The sequence below is a fragment of the Polypterus senegalus genome, chromosome 16 (assembly GCF_016835505.1).
Source record: "Polypterus senegalus isolate Bchr_013 chromosome 16, ASM1683550v1, whole genome shotgun sequence".
Lineage (NCBI taxonomy): Eukaryota > Metazoa > Chordata > Cladistia > Polypteriformes > Polypteridae > Polypterus > Polypterus senegalus.
The window spans coordinates 78319780-78341670 of NC_053169.1; the positions used below are offsets into that span (position 1 = coordinate 78319780).

The 21891-nt window shown below is 41.4% G+C and overlaps 1 protein-coding gene across 1 annotated transcript in view; it reads right to left on the reverse strand.

The window, feature by feature from the left end:
* pcsk2 (proprotein convertase subtilisin/kexin type 2) overlaps window positions 1-21891 on the reverse strand; it is a 159586-nt gene that overhangs the window by 50977 nt on the left and 86718 nt on the right. The window contains exons 7-8 of the mRNA XM_039737954.1: window positions 15827-15915; window positions 15487-15662 (exon numbers count right to left, since the gene is read on the reverse strand). Of these exons, the coding sequence (XP_039593888.1) occupies window positions 15487-15662; window positions 15827-15915 (265 nt within the window). The remainder of the gene's footprint in view (window positions 1-15486; window positions 15663-15826; window positions 15916-21891) is intronic.

Genomic DNA, 21891 nt, shown 5'->3' on the forward strand with positions numbered 1-21891 from the left:
GCTCTGACTGGTCAAGCACCCACAGCACAGTTGCTGTCTTTGCAGTTGCTTCACTCTCAGCCACTGTATCTTGTAATACCTTCAGAGTCATCCTAGATCTCTTGGTGGCCTCCCTCACTAGTCTTCTTCTTGAAGGATCACTCTGTTTTTGTGGCTGTGTTTACACCTATGCCACAGTCTTTCCATTTCTAAATGATTGATTTAACTGGACTCCAAGAGATATTCAGTGTCAAACACGTGCGTATAGGAAGCAGCTAAAGGGCTTGAATGAGGGTACAGTAATCCCTCGCTATATCGTGCTTCAACTTTCGCGGCTTCACTCTATCGCGGATTTTAAATGTAAGCATATCTAAATATAAATCACAGATTTTTCGCTGGTTCGTGGATTTCTGCGGACAATGTGTCTTTTAATTTATGGTACATGCTTCCTCAGTTTGTTTGCCCAGTTGATTTCATACAAGGGACGCTATTGGCGGATGGCTTAGAAGCTACCCAATCAGAGCATGTATTACATATTAAATACAACTCCTCAATGATATACGATGTGATTCCCGCATGATGCTTGATTGTTTGCTTTTCTCAGTCTCTCTCACTCTCTCTAACATTCTCTGCGCCTGATGGAGGGGGTGTGAGCAGAGGGGCTGTTTGCACAGAGGCTGTTTGCTTAGAAGATACGGACGCTCCTCTAAAAAATGCAGCCCTATTGCGATGCTTCGCCATACTTAAAAGCCCAAAAGCACGTATTGATTTTTTGATTGTTTGCTTTTCTCTCTCTCTCTCTCTCTGACATTCTCTGCTCCTGACTTGCATTCTTTGAAGAGGAAGATCTATTTGCATTCTTTTAATTGTGAGAAACAACTGTCATCTCTGTCTTGTCATGGAGCGCAGTTTAAACTTTTGACTAAAGGGTGTTATTTCATGTCTAGAGGGCTCTAATAATGTGAACAGTGTGGGAGAGTTTATAAGGGCTTAAAATATATAAAAATAACCATACAAACATATGGTTTCTACTTTGCGGATTTTCATCTATCGTGGGGGGTTCTGGAACGCAACCCCCGCAATCGAGAAGGGATTAGTGTATTTCAGACCCAGACCGGGATGTGGCAGAGTGCACTGACTCTTTTTCTCGCTCTTCTGTAGACAGTTCATGGGAAATTCCACCTGGTCCTGAACCTATGGATGAAGACCCTTCTGGTTCTGGGCCCTGATGTCCAAGCCTATAAATGAAGACCCAGCCCCGGCCCCTTTGATATCACTTCCTATACTGGCCTTTAAAATTCTCCACCTTTCTCCTATCCCCTCAGTTCTGTTTTGGACTCCGATTTGTGCACATCAGTGCTATCAGTTATTTCAGTTTTGCATCCAGGAAATAATATACGGGTGGATGCCCCAAACCTTGCTATGGCTCTTTGTTGAGTTTGTGAAATCAGTGACTTGGATATTTCCTTGTCTCCATCCCCTAACATGTGATTTTAAATCACCTTTGCATGGAGTTTTTGGGAATGTTCTTTTGTCTTCCGTGTGTAGGTTAGATCACAATACTGATTCATCACATGGATCACCTTCCAGACAGGTGATCTCCATTTAACTAACTCTGTGATTTCTGAAACCAATTGGCTGCACCAGTGAGGATTTAAGGGTGTCATATTAAATGAGGTAAATACAATTAGGTTATGTTGTATATATGTAATTAATTTAGACCACTGTGCGAGATCTGTTTTCACGTTGACATTAACTCTTTTAGGGCTGATGAATTTTTCCAATGAAACTCCGCTTTCTAAAAGTACACAAAGCAATGGTTTCAAGCATCAATCAACAAAAATATTTATTTATGAAAAACTAGGGGGCTCTGCCCCCTGCTCGCATTGCTCGCCCACCCCCGGGTTTGGTTATCCAGATATACAATTTAAAGAGATTGTTATTTTCATGGGAATTGTTACATACTCTTTCGACTCTATATTGCATCGCTTCTTCGTGATCATAAATATACACCCGACCGTGTTAATTAAACTTGTCGTAGCTTTAATTGTTGCGGGACCTCAGATTCTCATAGCATATGGTCCATTATTGTGTAAATCTTCGTTTTGAGTATTGAATGATGTGAACGCGATAAGATTATTGTAGACTCTGATTTTTTGTCTGCAGTGTTTGTGGGTTTCACTTTAACCCAAACAATAAATCTTTTAATTCTCATGGATACGCCTCTTCATTGGGAGGTAACACTACTTTTCCCTGAGGGCAACACGAATTAGATGATCTACAAGTCTCCAACTTAAACTTTAAAGCCTTAAAATATCTACCTACAGGGTGGTCCAGATCTAATTATGCAGATCCACATCGTCTGGATGACTTATTTTATCCGGGGACGATTCCAATTAGGCACAAAGACGATTCTTCATGTCGTCAGTTCGCACACTTCTTGATGGTCCGGGATTTTCCGGGTGATGTTCTATTTAATAATCTTAATAAGTTATAGCGTAATGAAAATTGTATAATTAGATCTGGACCACCCTATCCATCCATCCATCCATTTTCTAACCCGAAAATTGCATAATTAGATCTGGACCACCCTATACTTCTGACATATCACTTATGTCTACATAGTCGATCTCTTTCTGCTGTTCCATTATTTCACCGAGTAATAATTTCCGTTTATTTGTGCTAATGCGATCTTTACTTTCTTTTTTTGATACTTTCGAATTTTACTACTTTCTTAAGCTGTAACTTGCTCTGCATTTGTATCGTGCCATTTTTTTAAGCCTTTCGCATTCGACTGCTTTCATAATGCTCTGCATGTGTATCCTGCCAACGTTTTTAAACGTCTTTATGAAGTCTTTTATTTCTTGGACCTACAAGGTTTTTAATTCCACTTGGTCTGGGCTGATTATTATTTTCCTTATTTTCAGAATTTGCACATAGCTGCTCTTTCTTCTTCGCTTAGTCGTTGACGTAACATCTAGAATATATAAAATTTTTAAGAGCTTGGAGTACATGAAGCGCGTCTGCGAAAAGCATTCCAGCAAATGAGAGGTTAGATGTCCGTGATCTTGTTTTAAATTGTTTGTAAGTAGGACGTGACGTGCAAAAGTGACCGTCTCACGGGTCTTGCTTCCAAAGGTTGTAAAGTCGAGTCTCGTGGGATGTCAAAGTGTCTTTCCGAGAAGATCACGTCTCAGCCCAAGATTTTTTTATTATAATAAAGAGATGTCTCTGTGTTGTATGATGTATGAGGCTCTATACTATGTGATGTCACATACATATTACATTCCTGTTACATGGTATGGTCCTGCATGGTATGGTAACATTCAAAGCAAAGAATTGTGTGCATTGCCACATCACACTGCTTACACTATGTGTTGCACTGGTGCCTCTTTTTCAGTTGTGTGCAACAATATCTGCATAAAACTTTGCACATGTGGTGTGCACATACCTGTCACACAACATAACCTGTCCAAAGTCACCAGGGGACAGAGCACGTTTGGAGTAGCTATAGTGCCAGTCCAGTCCCATCTCTGTTTGCAATGTCATGTAGGCCTTCATCTCGTCTTTTGTTGTCAGATTCCACTTTCTAAAATGAGAAGGCAGTGCAAGCTCAGCACAGGAATCAAAAATTGCTTGGTGTATAATCACTGTGTATGCAGAAGAACGAATATATCAACAATTCCAAATGTTTATTTTATTTAATATAAACATTTTACTCTTTGACCAAAAAATATTATTTTCCAATATCAATGTAAGGTAAATTATGTGGTGGATGGAGGGCAAGAGCTATTACCCGGCCAGGACACTGACAGGGTGGAAGGACCGAGGAAGAGAACACATTGGAGTTATCATCTTGTCGAGAGTTGTAGTTTGGAGCAGCCCTGTTGGGCTCTGTGGGCGCTGCCAAGGGTGCTGCAGGTGCAGCTGAGTCCGTAGAGGAACCACTTCTGCCACACCCAGAAGTGCAGCCAGAAGAAAGTCAAGAAACACCTGGAGCACTTCCGGGTGTACTATAAAAGGAGCCAGAGTCGAGAGGTGGAGGATAAAGCTTGCTGGAGGAGGAGTGGAGAATTGAGAAAGAGAAAGAGAGAAGTGAAAGGACTGTGATATATTTGGTGCTTTGTACCGTGCTGTGAAGTGGGGAGAAAAGAAAAACGCTTCCACATTTAAATAAAGGTGTATTGTCTGGCAAGACTTGTTTTTCAACCTGTCTGTGTCAGGGTTGGGGAGCAGTACACCCCCAGGTGGTTCACAGTGGGGTAAAAAAGTCTTCTCCCAGTGGCTTATGCCATGTTTATCTCTCAAGGGTGAAGTCTACACAGCATCCTTTCTACATTTTCAAAACACCTCAATAGGTTCAATCCCATGAGACAGCAGTCTTTCTCAAAGGTTCTCTCATTTTACCTAGATCATCACCCTGCCACAGAGACTAAGCCCAGAAAACCTGAATAAGAACTTAATTTGCGCAACTAGTACTACTGATCTCATTCTGTTCAATCACTGACCATAAGGGAGGATGGACACAGAGATCGATGAGTAAATCAAATTCTTCATCCAATGACTTAGTTCAACTCTTTACTGCCATAATTTTCTCAAAAATATTGTTGCTGCACCACTTCATTGGCAATTGGACAACTGTCTCATGTCTCACTCGTGAATAAGACCCTGTGATACTCAAATTTCTCCACTTGGGGCAAGTGCTCATTTCTTATCTGAAGAAAACAACCCATCCTTTTCCAAGAGAGGACCTTGACTTCAGATTTGTACTTTTTCATCTCTTTTTAGCAACATCACACTCAACCACAAATCATTACAGGCCAGGAGAACACTGTCATGTGCAAACAGCAGAGTTCCAATTCATAGGTCCTCAAACTGGATACCCTCCAGTCCTTCGCTGTGTCTTCATACCCTAACCATGAAAATCATTAACACAAGAACACAAGACAAATCCTTGGCAGAGTCCAATACACTCATTAAATAGACTCAACGTCAAGTGAAGTATGTGAACATAACCCTCATTCTGCAAGAACAGATATCAAATGATGCACATCAGTGGCCCAGGAACCCTTGAAGCCCTCCTTACAAAATTCTGCAGGATACACAGCCATAAGCTTTTTCCCAATCCACAAAGCACACGAAAACAGGACTGACATGATCCCTTAAATATACTTGCAAGAATAAAGAGGTGATCCATTGTTCCACCCACAAGTGAGGTTTCCTCTCAGACATTACCAAAGTTATTGCCTTTTTGGTGCTGTTGTGATGTAGGATTTTGCATATAACTTGATAAATGTTTTGTATGTCTTTATTTATAATTTAGGCAAACCAAGTGGTGAGAGGTATTCATGTTTGCCTTCCCCCATCCCCCTTTTTACGACTGTCTCTTTGTAATTTTATGACAGGATTTGGGGGGATGTGTCTTAAACCAGTTTGATCTCCCACACAAAGCCAGGTTAGTGTAATATATGGTCTTGGGGGTTGAGGTGTTAAATGTACTATTTCTCCCATTGGTCTGAGATATGGCTGTTTGGAATTGGCTTGTCTCAGAGGCCTTCAAGTACCATGATGTCCTATTGGTTCTAGGAATTGGAGAGAACATCTATAAATGTACTTGCTCAACCACATTCTCTCTCTCTCTGACTGACCCACATATGATGATGAAGACAACACATTGAAGAGCACAGCTCAGCAGCCATATTGAACAGACATGTGGCTGAAAGCTGAGCACCAACGATGCCTTAACTAGAGACATTTTAAGTAACTGCAAGTCTGTGTGCCACCTGAATTACACATCACCATTTTATCAGGTTGTATGGTTGCCAATATTCAAATGTACTTTGCATTTTGTTATTATTTATGAATATTATCAGTAATACATTATTTTATGTGTAACTTAACTCCTGCTTGTCTTTTTACTACATCTAATTGCCTGAGGTTATAGATATAGAAGGGAAGGTGGGGATAAGTTATATACAGTGGTAAGTCTGTGAGATTAGGCATTCTAAGGCTACATATTAATAATACAATAGGGGACAGTAGAGCAATATATATATTACTCTACCAAGATAAAACAATTGGCGTAGTCGGCAGGATTTTGGGGTAACCAAGTTTTGCACCCTGTTTGCAAATACTGTTTTGATGTATGTGTTTGTTTATGTATGTGAATTTTAGGGCACCCAGTGTACAAATGCGGTGGAAGTAAAACATTGTTTGGTTGCTGAATGGAATATAACCAACAAAGTGTAGAGACTTCATGTGTGTCACAAGGACACCCGCATGTTTGTTAGTACTGGTGGTAGTGAGTCCCTAATTAAAGTGCTAGGGAGTGGTGAAAGATGCATGCGTCATTCATACGGCATTTAAGTGGTTAAAGTGCTAGGGAGTGATGGGACATGCATTCATTATTCATACGGTACTTATTCGTTTAGAATCTTTGTGTATGTATGTGTATGTTTGCTTACAGGGGCAAAAGTAGGCCAACCCATAACGAATTTGGCAAATTGTATTAGAGTAAATTGTAGACTTAGAAATGCCTAAGTTCATTTTAAAGTCAGCCATCTTCCAGTGGAGTGGCAGAAGGAAGCAGGCTAAAGCTAGGAAACCTGTAGTTCAGGTAGAGAAAGCAGAAGCTGAGCTGAGTGTGCCACAAAATGGAAGGGGGCTGGAAGGATTAAAAGCAAGAAAACAGAGATCAGGTTTAAAGAAGACAGCTGCTGTTATAAGAGGTTTACTAGCTTGTATTATTGGTAATAAGGAAGATCATGATAAGGAAGAAAATAGCAAAGTGAATGAAAGTGAAAGTTGTGGAATGTTGAGTGAGAGTTTTGAAAGATGTAACAGTTGGTGTGATAATTGTGAAGTGTTGGCATGTAGAACATCCGCTGCTAAAGTGGAAAGCAGTGAAAGAAGTGGAAAAAAGAAATGTAAACCACCCATGGTAAAAATTAGGGCAATAGTAACCAGATCGGACTGGAACCCTAAAACATGGGTGGGTGACTTACATGAGACAGATGTGTGCTCAGATAAAGAGTGGGAATGTGAGTGTGAGGAAAAGGAGAGAGATTGAAAGGAAGGGAAAACAGCAAGGGTGTTTTCTTCCTTTATTCTCCACTGCACCACAATCTCCAAGTAATTCGAGGCCTGTCCAGTATTTAAAGAGCATGCTACACTGATAGATATTTCACCACTGTTAGGAAAGGTAACCAGTGCTGCATTGAAATTTGATTTAGGACAAAGAGATCAGATAGAAGGCAGAGGAGCTGGTGAGTGTGAATGGCAATTGTTGACTAGAGGGCATGAACTGGATATTGGCATATTGGTACTGAGTAAAGAAAGTGTGGAATTTAAACAAGGAACAATGGAAATGAAAGGAATTCAAGTGCTTGTGTGTGAAAGGTCTGAATGTGCTAGTGCAAGAATGGCTGAGTTGGAAAGAAAGTGCACCAGTTTAGGAGTTGGTTTGAATGAAACAGGACAAGCCAAAGAACAAAGGATGGGGATGGTGCAGCAGGAAGCTCAGCTAGCAAGCCAGGAATGCACAGGGGTGTGAGGTCCTAACAGCTGTGCTAGGGCCAGCAGTAATTAAAAGCACACACACTTAGGTTCAGTAATTCAAACCTGACTGACCAGTTGTTCAAAAGACAGCCTATGAATCTCCATGCAATAAAATGGAGAAAAGTGAGCTGGTCTTTAGTAAAAAGCACGGGTCAGTTTTAGCAGAAATGCTGGATTTAGAACTTGGGTTTGGAGAGGCTTCAGTCCACACTTTCAGGTAGCAGTTACCATACAATAAAAAGGACACACAGGCAATGAAAAAATAGAAGGGTAGCAGGAAGACAGGAAATGGAAAACAGTTATTTCTGTTTCAATTTTCTGGCCTTTTGCAATAGTGCTACTTCTATTGTAAGGTTTTTATGGACTTTGGTTTGGTGCAGGTAATAAATAGTGAAGGCAATTAGCAGAGTAAAATCCATGCAGGAGATCGGGTTACCATTGGCACATTGGAGCGTGGCACTAGTGCCAAGCTGTTCCAATGAATGCCTGGAAGCAAAGTTTGAGTTTTGGCACCAGGTCGACAGCCAAGAAAATGAGATGGACAGAAACTGCTTTGTCACCTTCCATTTTGCAGACCTGCCTACATAGCAGAATGAAAAAGAAAGAGGAAAAGACACAAAGACAAAAGCAAAGACTAAAGACAAAGACATGAAGAAGAACTGAAGAGACAGCAAGAAAAAGACACTTACTGGGGTTTAAGTGAGTAACAAGTCCACAAGTCATGCAATAATAATAGGACTAGTCACAATAGCTATAGTTTAAAAGGAAAGGTTTGTTCATTACTGCAGCAAATTTATATTCCAAGGGGTGGAAACTGAACAAACCAGTTAGGAATGCCAAAATAAGGGGATTATTTTGGGCTCATAAAGTATACATTCTGGGTATTAATTAATTAAGTGGGATAATTAATATATTAAGGAAAATGTATACTAAGAAAATTGGTGAACTTTTCAGGAAAGCAGGTGCAGCTGGTACATTTGCAAGACATATGGGCTCCGATGTTTAGGTATAGTCTAATTGGGAAAATATGGAAGCCCTGCTGAGATTGTCGGCTGTGGTACAGGCACAGGACCAGTGGGCCAATTCTGAACTGAGGTGTTTAGCACAATGAGTATGCATATGGTGAGCAAACAACTCTAGGGGTGGCCTACGGGGGGAATGATGAGAGTTGCAAAGCTTTGATGTCTCATGGTGGTGATGCCAGCCTATACTGGTAAAGGCTGATGGCAGTCAAGAGTTGCACCATGGGTAGGAAAGCACAAGAGGCAACTAAGTCAACCCCAAATGTGTGCAGAGGGGCCACAATGTTGGTTTGTGAACAGTTTATGCAGTGGCACATGTGCTGTCACTTGGGCAGAAGTGGTTGTACTGGCACCTGTGGCATGTTACCTTTCAAATTTTGATGTTAATTGTACAGCTGCATATGCTTAGATAGTTTGGGACAGGGGTCTAATTAGCAGTTAGACAGAGAACAAGTACAGATTAAAAATTCACACAATAGACTCAATTGTAGTGGGCTAGTTTAGTGGAAGGTGTGGACTTGTCTCATTTTGAACCACCAGATCTGATGACATATGAAGACTGCAGAAAGAGTTGACAAGCTGGAGCAGATACAAGTCATCAGGAGCGCTTCCAAGTTCTTCAGATTGTCTTTGAAATAAAGAAGATATGTAATGGACAAATGGTCACGGACAACTTTTAACACTGGGAGAGCAAATACTGCAAATCAATGCACAAGTTATGCATCAGACTCTTGAAACAATTTAAAGACATTGTGTATAAAGACACTGTACAAAACATTCATCGGGTGGAGTGTTGTGATGTAGGATTTTGCATATAACTTGATAAATGTTTTGTATGTCTTTATTTATAATTTAGGCAAACCAAGTGGTGAGAGGTATTCATGTTTGCCTTCCCCCATCCCCCTTTTTACGACTGTCTCTTTGTAATTTTATGACAGGATTTGGGGGATGTGTCTTAAACCAGTTTGATCTCCCACACAAAGCCAGGTTAGTGTAATATATGGTCTTGGGGGGGGGGTTGAGGTGTTAAATGTACTATTTCTCCCATTGGTCTGAGATATGGCTGTTTGGAATTGGCTTGTCTCAGAGGCCTTTAAGTACCATGATGTCCTATTGGTTCTAGGAATTGGAGAACATCTATAAATGTACTTGCTCAACCACATTCTCTCTCTCTGACTGACCCACATATGATGATGAAGACAACACATTGAAGAGCACAGCTCAGCAGCCATATTGAACAGACATGTGGCTGAAAGCTGAGCACCAACGATGCCTTAACTAGAGACATTTTAAGTAACTGCAAGTCTGTGTGCCACCTGAATTACACATCACCATTTTATCAGGTTGTATGGTTGCCAATATTCAAATGTACTTTGCATTTTGTTATTATTTATGAATATTATCAGTAATACATTATTTTATGTGTGACTTAACTCCTGCTTGTCTTTTTACTACATCTAATTGCCTGAGGTTATAGATATAGAAGGGAAGGTGGGGATAAGTTATATACAGTGGTAAGTCTGTGAGATTAGGCATTCTAAGGCTACATATTAATAATACAATAGGGGAAAGTAGAGCAATATATATATTACTCTACCAAGATAAAACAGGTGCACCAGTACCTTTCCAGGAAATTTGGAGAACCTACTACTAATAATGCATGGAAGGTGTTTCTTCAACTTGATACCAATGGGTTCCAGGGTTTTAGCCATGACAGGGACAAAAAAATTTGGGACCATAGGTCCTTGTAGCAACTTCAACTACCATGGTCTTACAAATGGTCAGTTCAAAGTCTATGCCCTGATGTCTCCAGAAATGCCTGGGAAGGTCTTCCTGTGGTGAGTGCTGATCTCATCCTGAGCAGTCATTCCCTGCAATCCCTCATTATAGATTTTATTTCCTAGGTCTGTCTAACAGGTGCACCATCCATTAGAACCAGCCCACCCCAAAATGGTGGTCAGTTAACAGTTTAATACCTCCGTTTACCAGAGTGTCAAGAACATGTGCCCTCAGATAGGATGATACTACTGTAAAAATGATCGTTGTCCTTTGGCCCAGGTACTCTTATAAGTATCCATGTTTTTAAATATGGGCAATCCATGACTAGCCAAGAAATCCAATAACAACTCTCTACTAGGGTTCAGATTAGGCAAGTTATTCATCCTAAGCATGCCCCTCCAAGTACCATATCTTGGTCATTCACCTGTTATGATCTCCAGCTTTTATCATTGTTTTGTGTAGATTCCTGTGTAGTTTCTAGTTTCTGTACTACAAGGTTTTTTTACACTCAAGGAATTCAAATTATAGTTTAATTTGGTCTAGAGTCTAGTCTGAAAAGGCTCGTTATGTCACAGCGCCATTTTGTTTCTTGTTTGGGCACCTCTGTGCTGGATTTCTGCTCCTGCCATCTCCATGGAGATCCTTCTCAAAATTCCCTGGGGGTGCCCTTGTTTGTGATGTCAACTTTAACACAATACAAAGATAATGCTGGGTGTTTCTGGGGTATCTGATCTATAAGGATAAACTTTGTTTTGCTGCATGAAATGATCTTTATTTTTATTTTTTGATTAGAAATGGAAAAAATGGACGGATGACTTACGGTTACTAGTGAACTACAATGTGAACAGATGCATCAAACCTGCATGGTTTGGAACCATAAAGTTGGCACAAATGCACCATTTTGCAGATGCCAGTGAAGGTAGATATGGTACTGTCACATATCTTCTCTTGTCCAATGAAAGAGGTGAAAAACACTGTTCACTCCTCGTGGGGAAATTGAGAGTGATATCATTGAAGCATGTTACAATTCCAAAACTGGAGCTGACAGCAACCATTAAAACAGTCAAAATAGACAAGATGCTAAAAGGTGAACTTCAAATACCCCTACAAGAATCTACATTCTGGACTGATAGCACCTCAGTGCGAAAATACATTTCAAATGAAAACAGTGCCAACAGAATAGCAGTGATCAGAAATCATTCACGTCCTTCACAAAAGAAGAAGGTCACATCTGCCCTAAAACCAGCAGACCAAGCATCCAGAGGGCTAAGCATAGAAAGCTTTCTCAAAAGGACCACGTTTCCTGTAAATGCTAGAACATGTGTGGCCAAAAGGACTAGATCAACTGAATGATTCACTTTCTGAAGATGATCCAGAAATGAAAATCTGTCCAGTTAATACAGGTGTAGAAGAGATTACTGAACCTGTAAAGAAACTCATCACCTAATTTCTCAGAATGGCTATGCCTAAAGAAAGCCGTGACATGGTTTATCAAACTTAAAGACATACTGGTGCACTTAACAAATGAAAGAAAGACATTTCAGCTCAAAGTCAGTCAATCCAAGAGTAACCCAGAAAAACAAAAAACGCTTATCACAGAGCACATGAAAAGATACAAACTAACATTTAACCAAATCTGATGTCTTCAGAAGTCTGAGCTAAAGCTGAATCGGAGCTTATTCACCTCAGCCAACTGCAACAATTTCCAGAAGAATTAAAGGTTTTAAAGAAAAATGCCCGTGTAAAAAGGAATAGTCAAAACTTTAAACTTGACCTGATCATATAAGATGGAGTCGAAGGAAGACTCAACAAAGCTGCTAAGCCTGAGAAAGCTAAACACCCTGCAATTCTCCACAAATGTTCACATATTACTGCAGCACATTCACAAAGAAATTGGATATTGTGGGCACAGTTATACTGTATGTTCATGAATGGAGTTAATGCGTAGGCAGGGAGTACATGAGGCAGATGAGGCCCTATGGAGCTGCCTGGAAGGAGACTGAGGAAGGAGACTGTGGCTACAGCTGTAGAATTACCCTTTGGGACCAATATTCGTTACATTCAACCCCAAAAAATCCTTAAACTCCCCAAAATCCCTCATTCCATTCAGTTCCATATTTCAAAATTGCAAAATTACTTGCAAAACTAATTTTAGGGGCTATTTCATGAAAGTGTATGCTTCGTCAATGACTTCCAGTTTCTATTGCCAAGGTCTGTTATGTCTGACTCTGTTCCACTCTTGGCCATAATCAGCTAGCTGTTGACCTAAACCTTAAGCTTTAGCTTGTAGGTGTGGAGATCATCTGGCGCTCCATGTGGCTTTTTTGAATGGAGACCAACTGGTCCATGTGGGCACTGCCTGACAAACTCCATTCTCAAGGCTGACTGCACTAGTGGGTTATGATATCTGGACAAGGCTCTCTTCGATGTATTCAAGACTACTAATTGAAGTGTTGTATGTACCATTAGGTACCCCATCAAGACTACACGCCCTTTCCAGACAAGGATCACAAACTTTCTGCCATGCCAAGGCCACAGTTCTAGGAAGGGCATTAAATTTAATTCAGTTTAATTCAATTTAGATTATTTTTGCATAATGATAAGTAACATCAGTTTAAATGATAATATACACTTCAGTATTATACAGACTTTCTCATTTTTAAGGAATTCTGGAGACTCAATAAATAACTGAAAGAAAATATTAAAATATGGGACTGAACATCCAAAAATGCATTTTTGTGTATGAAGTTTAATAATTAGAATCTTTAAATCTGTTTTCAGAAGTGACGATCAACTACATAATTTTATAAATGAGCGATGTGTCCTGGGATGCACCCTGACTATTTGTACTAACTCATCAGGACACATCACTGCAGAATTTCAGCATTTTGTAATTACACCTCAAACCATTAAACTTGTGCACCCTCCGCTTTTGCCTTGACATTTATTTGGCTGCATGTACTCAACTCTCTAACTGGCATAAGAACTTTGGGAACTTCTAGAGAAAAGTGAACAGTACCTGTGCTTGATGTCATTAGGCGTTTCATCTGAGCACTTGTGGGAAATACACTCAACAGAAGAGGCTTTACAAAGTCAATTCCCAAGATCTTTTGTCCAGCATTTAACAAATAAGAAGGATCAGAAGGTCTTGATCTACTGCTCAGTGGCCCATCTAGAGGTAGCATCACCCCCACATCACACACAATTATATCAGAAGGACATGATGAACTAGTAAAGTGAATGTTCCAATCAGAGTAAACTGCAGATGAGTCAAGCTCTTACCATGCAACTTGTGCTCTTTAGTGTTATTTTATTTTGTAATTATCCATCAATCCATCCCGCTGAATCCGAATACAGGGTCACAGGAGCCAATCCCAGCCAACACAGGGCACAAGGCAGGAACCAATCCAGGGCAGGGTGCCAACCCACCGCAGGACACACACAAACACACCCACGCACCAAGCACACACTAGGGCCAATTTAGAATTGCCAATCCAACTAACCTGCATGTCTTTGGACTGTGGGAGGGAACCGGAGCACCCGGAGGAAAGGCACGCAGACACGGGAAGTGAACCCGGATCTCCTAACTGCGAGGCAGCAGTGCTACCACTGCACCACTGTGCCGCCCTATTTTGAAATTACATATTAAAAATAATTATTTATTATTAGAACCATCTACATGAGAACAGGCCATTCAGACCAACAAAGCTAATACCAAAGTTAAGTTCTGAAAGCCCCTAAAGTCTTACTGTCTACCAGACTACCTGGTCACTTATTCCAGGTATCTGTGGTTCTCCGTGTGAAGAAAAATTTCCAACTGTGCCCTCGTGTTTTTGATGAACTCATTTTACAGTAACAGCTTTGATCCGCTATACTAATTCCTTTCATAATTTTAAATACACCAGTCATGTCTCCTTTTAATTGCCTTTTGCTTAAACTAAAAAGGTTCAGCTCTTTAAATATTTCATTCAACCTCTGTAGCCCTGGAATCAGCCTTGTTGCTTTTCTCTGGACTTTCTCTAGCGCTGCTATGTCCTTTTTGTAGCCTGGAGACCAAAACTGCACACAGGACTCCAGATGAGGCCTCACCAGTGTGTTATAAAGCTTGAGCAGAACCTACTTGGACTTGTACTCCACACACCATGCTATATTACTTAACATTCTGTTTGCCTTCTTAACGGCTTCTGAACACTGTCTGGCAGTTAATAGACCACTACGACCACTACGACTCCTAAATCCTTCTCATATAGATCATTATTTTTCAGATTTCCAATTCCATATTCAAACCTCACATTTTTACTTCATATGCGTATTACTTTACATTTACAGATATTACATTTCATCTGCCACAAATCTGCCCAGGCCTGTGTGCTGTCCAAGTCCTTCTGTAATTATATAACAGACTCTGGATTATCTGCCAGTCCACCTAGCTTGGTATCATCTGCAAACTTAACCAGCTTGTCACTTATATTCCTATCTAAATCGTTTCTAGCAGCAGCCCTGGCACTGACCCCTACTGGACACCACTCTTAACATTGGCCAGTTCTGATAAGGTACTCACACCATCACCCTCTGCTTCCTGTGTCGGAGCCAATTCTGCACCCACCTACACACAACACCCTGAACTCCCACCTCTTCCAGTGGGATGCCCAACCCCTCATGTGGCACCTTATCGAATGCTTTCTGAAAGTCAAGGTAAACTTTGGTTGTATCCTTTTGTAGCTCCTCATAGAATTCTAGCATGTTAGTAAAGCACAACATCCCTCGTCTAAAGCCATGCTGATTGTTCAGTAAAACTCCTGTTCTTGCCATGTGTTGCTCAATCTTTTCCTTAATAATTTACCTGTGGTGCGCATTAAGCTTACTGTCCTATGGTTGTTGTTTTATTGTGTTATTTTGCTAACAACATAGGGATTTGGCAGTTACATAAAGCTAAGTCTGCATAGAAAGTCTGATTTTAGTTCCCTATCATGTCAAGGACCTCTACGCAGCACTCAAGCATTATTGTTTCTTCCATATTTTTCTGATTGACTGGCCCTCTTCCTGCTTCTCGTTTTGTTCGAAAAGATTAAGACATTAGCAGCACAGCAGCATTCACCCCTCTGCATCCAATGGGCACATACAAAGTCCATGGCATCCAATTTTCTACCTTATTCACTCCGTCTGCCATGGCTTGTAAAGTGAGCTCTCGAGGTCCATCTACCGTCTTCCCATCATCTGTTGGGCCCCAGCTGGCACTATAAATATCAATAACTTGAGGCATGTGACTGATGGAAGAAGCTTCGATAATGTCAGTCATGAAAGGCTGGTCCAGCATTCTAATACCTTGAAAAAGGAGAGAAAAGGAAAGAAAAGCTGTTCAGGATGCAAGTTGTGTCATCTGATGTTCCCCTCCAGCCTCAGATGTTTCTTATATTTCACAATTTTATCCTGTACTGAATTTTAAATGCTCTGGTAAATAGATGGATGGGGTCCTTTAAGCTGCTTACCTGCCACTTTGGAGCTGTACGCCACCCCCACACCGCAGATGTTGTTGTTTGCCGCTGCTGAAACTTCTCCAGCACATCTTGTTCCATGGCTACAAGAAAATCCATAGGCACTGGTTACATAAGCACCTTTGATGCGAGTGTCACTTTGGGTTAGCACTGCTCTCTCTATCTGACAGTCTAATGTGGTCTTTCTAAGAGGGTCAGGCAACAAAGGGAATGCATCCCTCTAAGAACACTCAATGTACACTGCATTTAAGAGCCAAATGAATTTTGAGATCACATATTTCTACTCTTCAACAAGATGCACTTTATGTGTGCAAAATAGGCAAATATGTCACACAAAGAATGGTGGACTATACAGATCTCTCCTCAAAAAAGGCACAAACCGCCTCCTCATGAATAAACAGGAAAATCCACAGTAACTTGTGACAATAATAACAAGGGAATCTGAAGCAGAGGAAGTGTGAGATCTTTTAGAAAAGATTAACTGGTGTCACATACGTGCTCATGGTGGACAACTACAGGGTCATTGAATGGTAATTCCACTCTGAGTCAGGGGTTGGCGCTTTCGCTTAATGCCTCGTCTCCTCTTCTCTCTGTAGAAAGGATGATTGATGGACAGACCATCAATACCACCCGCCCTTCAGTACAGATCATCCACCTGAAGCTAAGCATGTTTGGGCCTGGACAATGCTCAGAAGGTAGAAAAACCAGGAAAAGCTTAGGTTGCTTCTGGAAGAGGTGTTGGTGAGGCCAGCAGGGGGAGCCTACCATGTCGTCTATATGTGGATCCCAATGGAGGGCCATCTTAACAGAATTATAGGCCCCTGGGCAAAGCAGTGCTTTGGGGCACCCACCTACACGACCACTCAGCAAGTCACAACATACATAGATTAGCATGGGACCCCTATGCTCGCAGGGCCTCTGGGCAACTGCCCAGCATGCCCATACATTAAGACGGCCCTGTCCCAATGTCCAAGTACAGTGACGGGGACACTGTACTATAAAAATGGCACTGTCCTTTGGATGAGACATAAATCCAAATTCCTCACTCTCTGTGGTTGTTAGAGATCTCAGAGCATCCTTTGCAAAGAGCAGGGTGCATCCCGATGTCCAGGCTGAATTGCCCAACTCGGCCTAGTCATTCTGGCCCTTAATCATCCCTTATCTTTAATTAGCTATCTCTCCCATCCCTTTACCAACTAATAGCTAATATGTGGTGAACATTCTGGTGCAAAATGGCGGCCATTGCATCATCCAGATGGATGCTGCATTTTGGCGGTGTTTGAAATGGCTCCCCACTCAGCATACAAAAGTGCTGTATACTGTAAATGTAAAAGAATTGAATTAAAAACGTAATTAAAATTATACAAGGATCACCTTTGGGTGCCCCAGACCTTACAATCTTTATCTTGTTTCCTCATTCTAAACTGGAAATTTCACAAGTGAATTTAGAATAGGCTTAACTTAAATTAACAAGATGTTTTCACAGATTTTCTGAATAGAATACACACTAGGATCTAAACAAATGAAAGAAGGCATCCTCATTAAACTAGTGTAGAGAAACGGAATATAAAGTAGAATCATCTAAAATCTTAATGGTACAATCCAACCATAATTCCAAAAGGAGAAATCTTAGAGGGAAAAAACCCATAATTGAAAGTAACAGGAAAACAACTAAAAGATTATCACCAAGAACTGAGGAACAGTGCTGGGGCACCAAACCATGACCAGGCCTGCTTGACCACTATATTGTCCCTTGTCTCACTATTTAGGTTTTGGATTTCTATAATAGTAATGACACTATAAACCTGTGAACTTATGCATGTAACCCCCAATGTGGCTGCACTGCACTGGCGTTCCTATGTGCATACACATGGGGCTACATTAGAACATTAGACCAATCTAGACGAGAACAGATCATTCAGCCCAACAATGCTCATCAGTCCTATCCCACTTAATTCCTCTAGAATAACATCAAGTTGGGTTTTAAAAGTTCCTACAGTCCTACTGTCTACCGCTCAATTTGGTCACTTATTCCAAGTGTCTATGGTTCTCTGTGTAAAGAAAAACTTTGTAATGTTTGTGCAAAATTTGCTCTTAAGTTTCCAACTGTGTCCTCATGTTCTTGATAAACTCATTTTAAAATACAGTAGCAGTCTCAATCTAATGTACTAAGTCCCTTCATAATTTTAAATAGTACTTCAATCACGTCTCCTCTTAATCTCCTTTTAGTTAAACTGAAAAGGCTCAGCTCTTTTAATCTTCTTCATAACTCATCCCCTGTGTCAGCCTAGTCGCTCTTCGCTTGACTTTTTCCAGCACTTCTCTGTCCTTTTTGTAGCCTGGAGACCAAAACTGCACACAGGACTCCAGATGAGGCCTCACCAGTGTGTTATAAAGCCTGAAAATAACCTCCCTGTACTTGTACTCCACACAGCAGGGCACTATATAACCTGACATTCTGTTAGTCTTCTTAATGGATTCTGAACACTGTGTGGATTTAGATAGTGATGAGTCCACTACGACTTTTAAATCCTTCTCATAAGGTGTACTCTCGATTTTCAGACCTCTCGTTGTGTATTCAAACCTAACATTTTCACTTTCTACATGTAATACTTTAAATTTACTGACATTAAATTTCATCTTCCAGAAATCTGCCCAAGCCTGTATGCTGCCCATGTCCTTCTGTAATGATATCATGGATTTGAGATTATCTGCCAATTCATCTATTTTGGTATCATCTTCACCCTTAACCAGCTTCTTACTTCTGTTCCTATCTAAATCATTTATTTATATTAAAAATAGCAGTGTCCCTAGCACTGACTTCGTTGGACACCACTCTTAACATCGGCCAATTCTGATGAGGTTCCCCACACCATTACCCTCTGCTTCCCATGTCTGAGCCAATTCTGCACCCACCTACACACCACACCCAGAACCCCCAGCTCTTTTAGTTTGATGCCCAAGCTCTCATGTGGCATCTTATCGAATGCTTTCTGAAAGTCAAGGTAAAATCATATGCTCCACTTTAATTGTATCCTTTTATTACTTCCTCATAGAATTCCAGCATGTTAGTAAAACACAACCTCCCATCACAGCCTATGTAGAGCTGCTATCAAATCCTTACTTATCTAAGTACTGGCTGCTTTTTGGAGCTTTCACATGTGTGCTGCTGTTGATCTAAAATACATTCAGCCCGGTGGTGTCCTCTGTTTGGAATTCTATAAACCCCTCTGTCGGGAACTCTATGGACACTCGTTCAGTTCAGTGGTGCCCCCATCCTCAAATATTTGAGAGTTCAGCATTGTAGTTGCCCCTCTTTGAAAGTCTGCAAGAAACAGCTTGAACGCTTATCCATTACTCCGGTTCTCATTGTTTGGAATTCTCCTACTTAACTCCTGTTTGGAATTTTATAAATGCCCATTCAGCACTATGCTGATGCCAATCAAGAACACTTTTTGCATTTACATTCACCTTTTTTGCTGATGCCGTTACGACATTTGAGATACAACTGGTTACATTTCTTTTTCCTAACAGGTTGGTGAAGTGACTTGCTCATGGTCAGACAGTGTCGGTAATGGGATTTGAACTCACAACCTCAGGGTTTCTATTCCAAGGCCTTAACCATTGCACCACACTCCTTGTTTTGGTGACGACATATTTAACTGTGTTTGCCAATCAAGCCCAGAAGGCTCCTAAATAAATTGGCTAGCCTTATACATGTGAAAGTGCTCATTTCAGGACCCTGGAATCAGCTCCCTGGCCCCTGCCCGTCTGTCAGCTCAGTCGAACTCCGTCAGACTTTATTTCAAAGCACACTCTTCGTCAAGTCGGTTGGTTACCTGTCTGGAATTCTGATGGGATGGTCGGCTCGCCTAAATCCGCTGATGTATTCTGTGTCACGCCTGTACTTTTGTGATGGTGCCACGCAGCCACCTGTATTCCCTCCTGCACTCCTTCTGATTGTTTTGCAAAGTGGTTGCTCTGACAGCTTTTGTATGGAAAGGTTTCCCGACAGATGTTTCTTTTCAAAAGGCTTTTGAGATGATGACTGCCATCACTTCTTTTCTGCTGGGGTTTGATTGTTAAACGCCTGACATTTTTCCGTCACTAAGGCATGACAGCTCTCTTTTCTTTGTGTGTTTCTAACCGACTTTGCTGTTGCAGATGTCAGCAGGGGCCAAGCACTCTGTAGCATAAAGAAGCACCTTACCCTCCCAGTAGAAGCAACATTTAGGGCTTGCAAGGAAAAAAAAATCACCTTAATTTGGTTGCCAGGATGGCAGTGAGAGATCAGCCATGAGAGAGCAGAGGGGCACACTGCTGCCTCCCGTAAACACAGGTTTATTTATAAAGCCAAAGTCGGCCTGGAGCTGCTTCGCGGTAAGCTAAATCGTTAAAATGAACTTGAGGCAAATGACTTCCGCGAGTAAGTAATCTACCACTTCACTGCCAGAGCTGCTGTTTTAGTGGAAAAACCCTAAGAGTTACTTCTTCAGGCCTCACACTTTCCACAATTAATGCCACTTTATGAAAGCAACAACGAGCTAATGGAATACCCTACTTGTATGAAACTTTTACCTCCTAAAACTCTGTGGAATGAGCTTCCATGGGAATAAGTCACAGAGAATAGGACCAGGAGGGGAGAGGACTAGCTGGCAGTCAATTAATCGAGTACTCTTTAATCGACGGACCATTAGGGTGCTTAAACGTGCAAAGCAGAGGACATGGCTGTGCACCAGCCCAACCTCACTTACCGTCCCCAAAGGAAACCATAATAATCATTTCCTAACTCCATTGGGTTCTAGGTGGCATTCAGATTTTAGGTGCAGTGCCAGTCAAAAGTCTGGACAGAAAAAGAAATGTTCATGTTTTTGATAGAAATAAATACTTTCTTAATCAAGATACAGTTAAATCGATGTAAACACATAGTCAACACATTACTAGTATGTATTTTGGCTTTTACTGCTTGAAATTACTCATTTTTAAATTATTATTCATATATGATAGCAAAACCCCATTTTCAGCAGCCATTCCTTTGGTATCCTAATGGTCAACGCCCTGAGGAGAGAGAGGTTAGGAGCAGGTGCTGATACAGCACACGGCCACACACACCACATGACGAACCAGCTCTGGGACCCAAGTGTAGCCATGCAAGGGGTGACACCTTAGCACCACACAAGTTCAGATGGATTGGAACCACTGTGAGGTTTTTTATGGTGGCTGGATTGCCAATTCTACCCTGAGTTTATCCTTAAATTCGTCTTCTTTTTCTTCTTTCTGCTCCCATTAGGGGTTGCCACAGTAGATCATCTTCTTCCATATCTTCCTGTCCTCTGCATCTTGTTCTGTTACACCCATCACCTGCATGTCCTCTCTCACCACATCCATAAACCTTCACTTAGGCCTTCCTCTTTTCCTCTTACCTGACAGTTCTATCTTTAACATCCTTTTCCCAATATGCCGGCACCTCTCTTCTGCACATGTCCAAACCAACCAACGCAATCTCGCCTCTCTGACTTTGTCTCCAAACCGTCCAACCTGAGGTACTAGTCATTTTAAATGCTAAACAGTTATTAGAGAAACCTTTGCAAATGCATTAGCCCACTGAAATCTGTCATTCTGTTTACTTGAGCTGCAAGGTACTGGCATTCCTAAAGTTCAATTCAGGGTTCAAAAATGGACAAAGTGAGACTGCATTCTCAAGAAACATGTCCGTTGTGGCGAGTTGCTGGGGCTACGACCCGGCCAGGACTCCTGGAAGGACCGGAAGCTGCGTTGAACATCCTCAGGGCCACGAGGGGGCAACCGCCCTGGAACAGAGGAGGACCACAGGAGAGGAACAAGGAGGCTTATGCCTATTTAAACCTGTGGCCACCGCCAGGGGGTGCCCCGAGTCTCAGAGGGCCCGGGATTGATTTACTTCCGCCACAGTCGGGAAGATGGAGGAGAATCCCTCCAGGGACGCCCAGAGTGCTTCCAGGGGCTCTTACGCCACACCAGGAAGTGACGTCAGAGGGAGCACCTGGAACACATCCAGGAGAGAATAAAAGGGCCCGTCT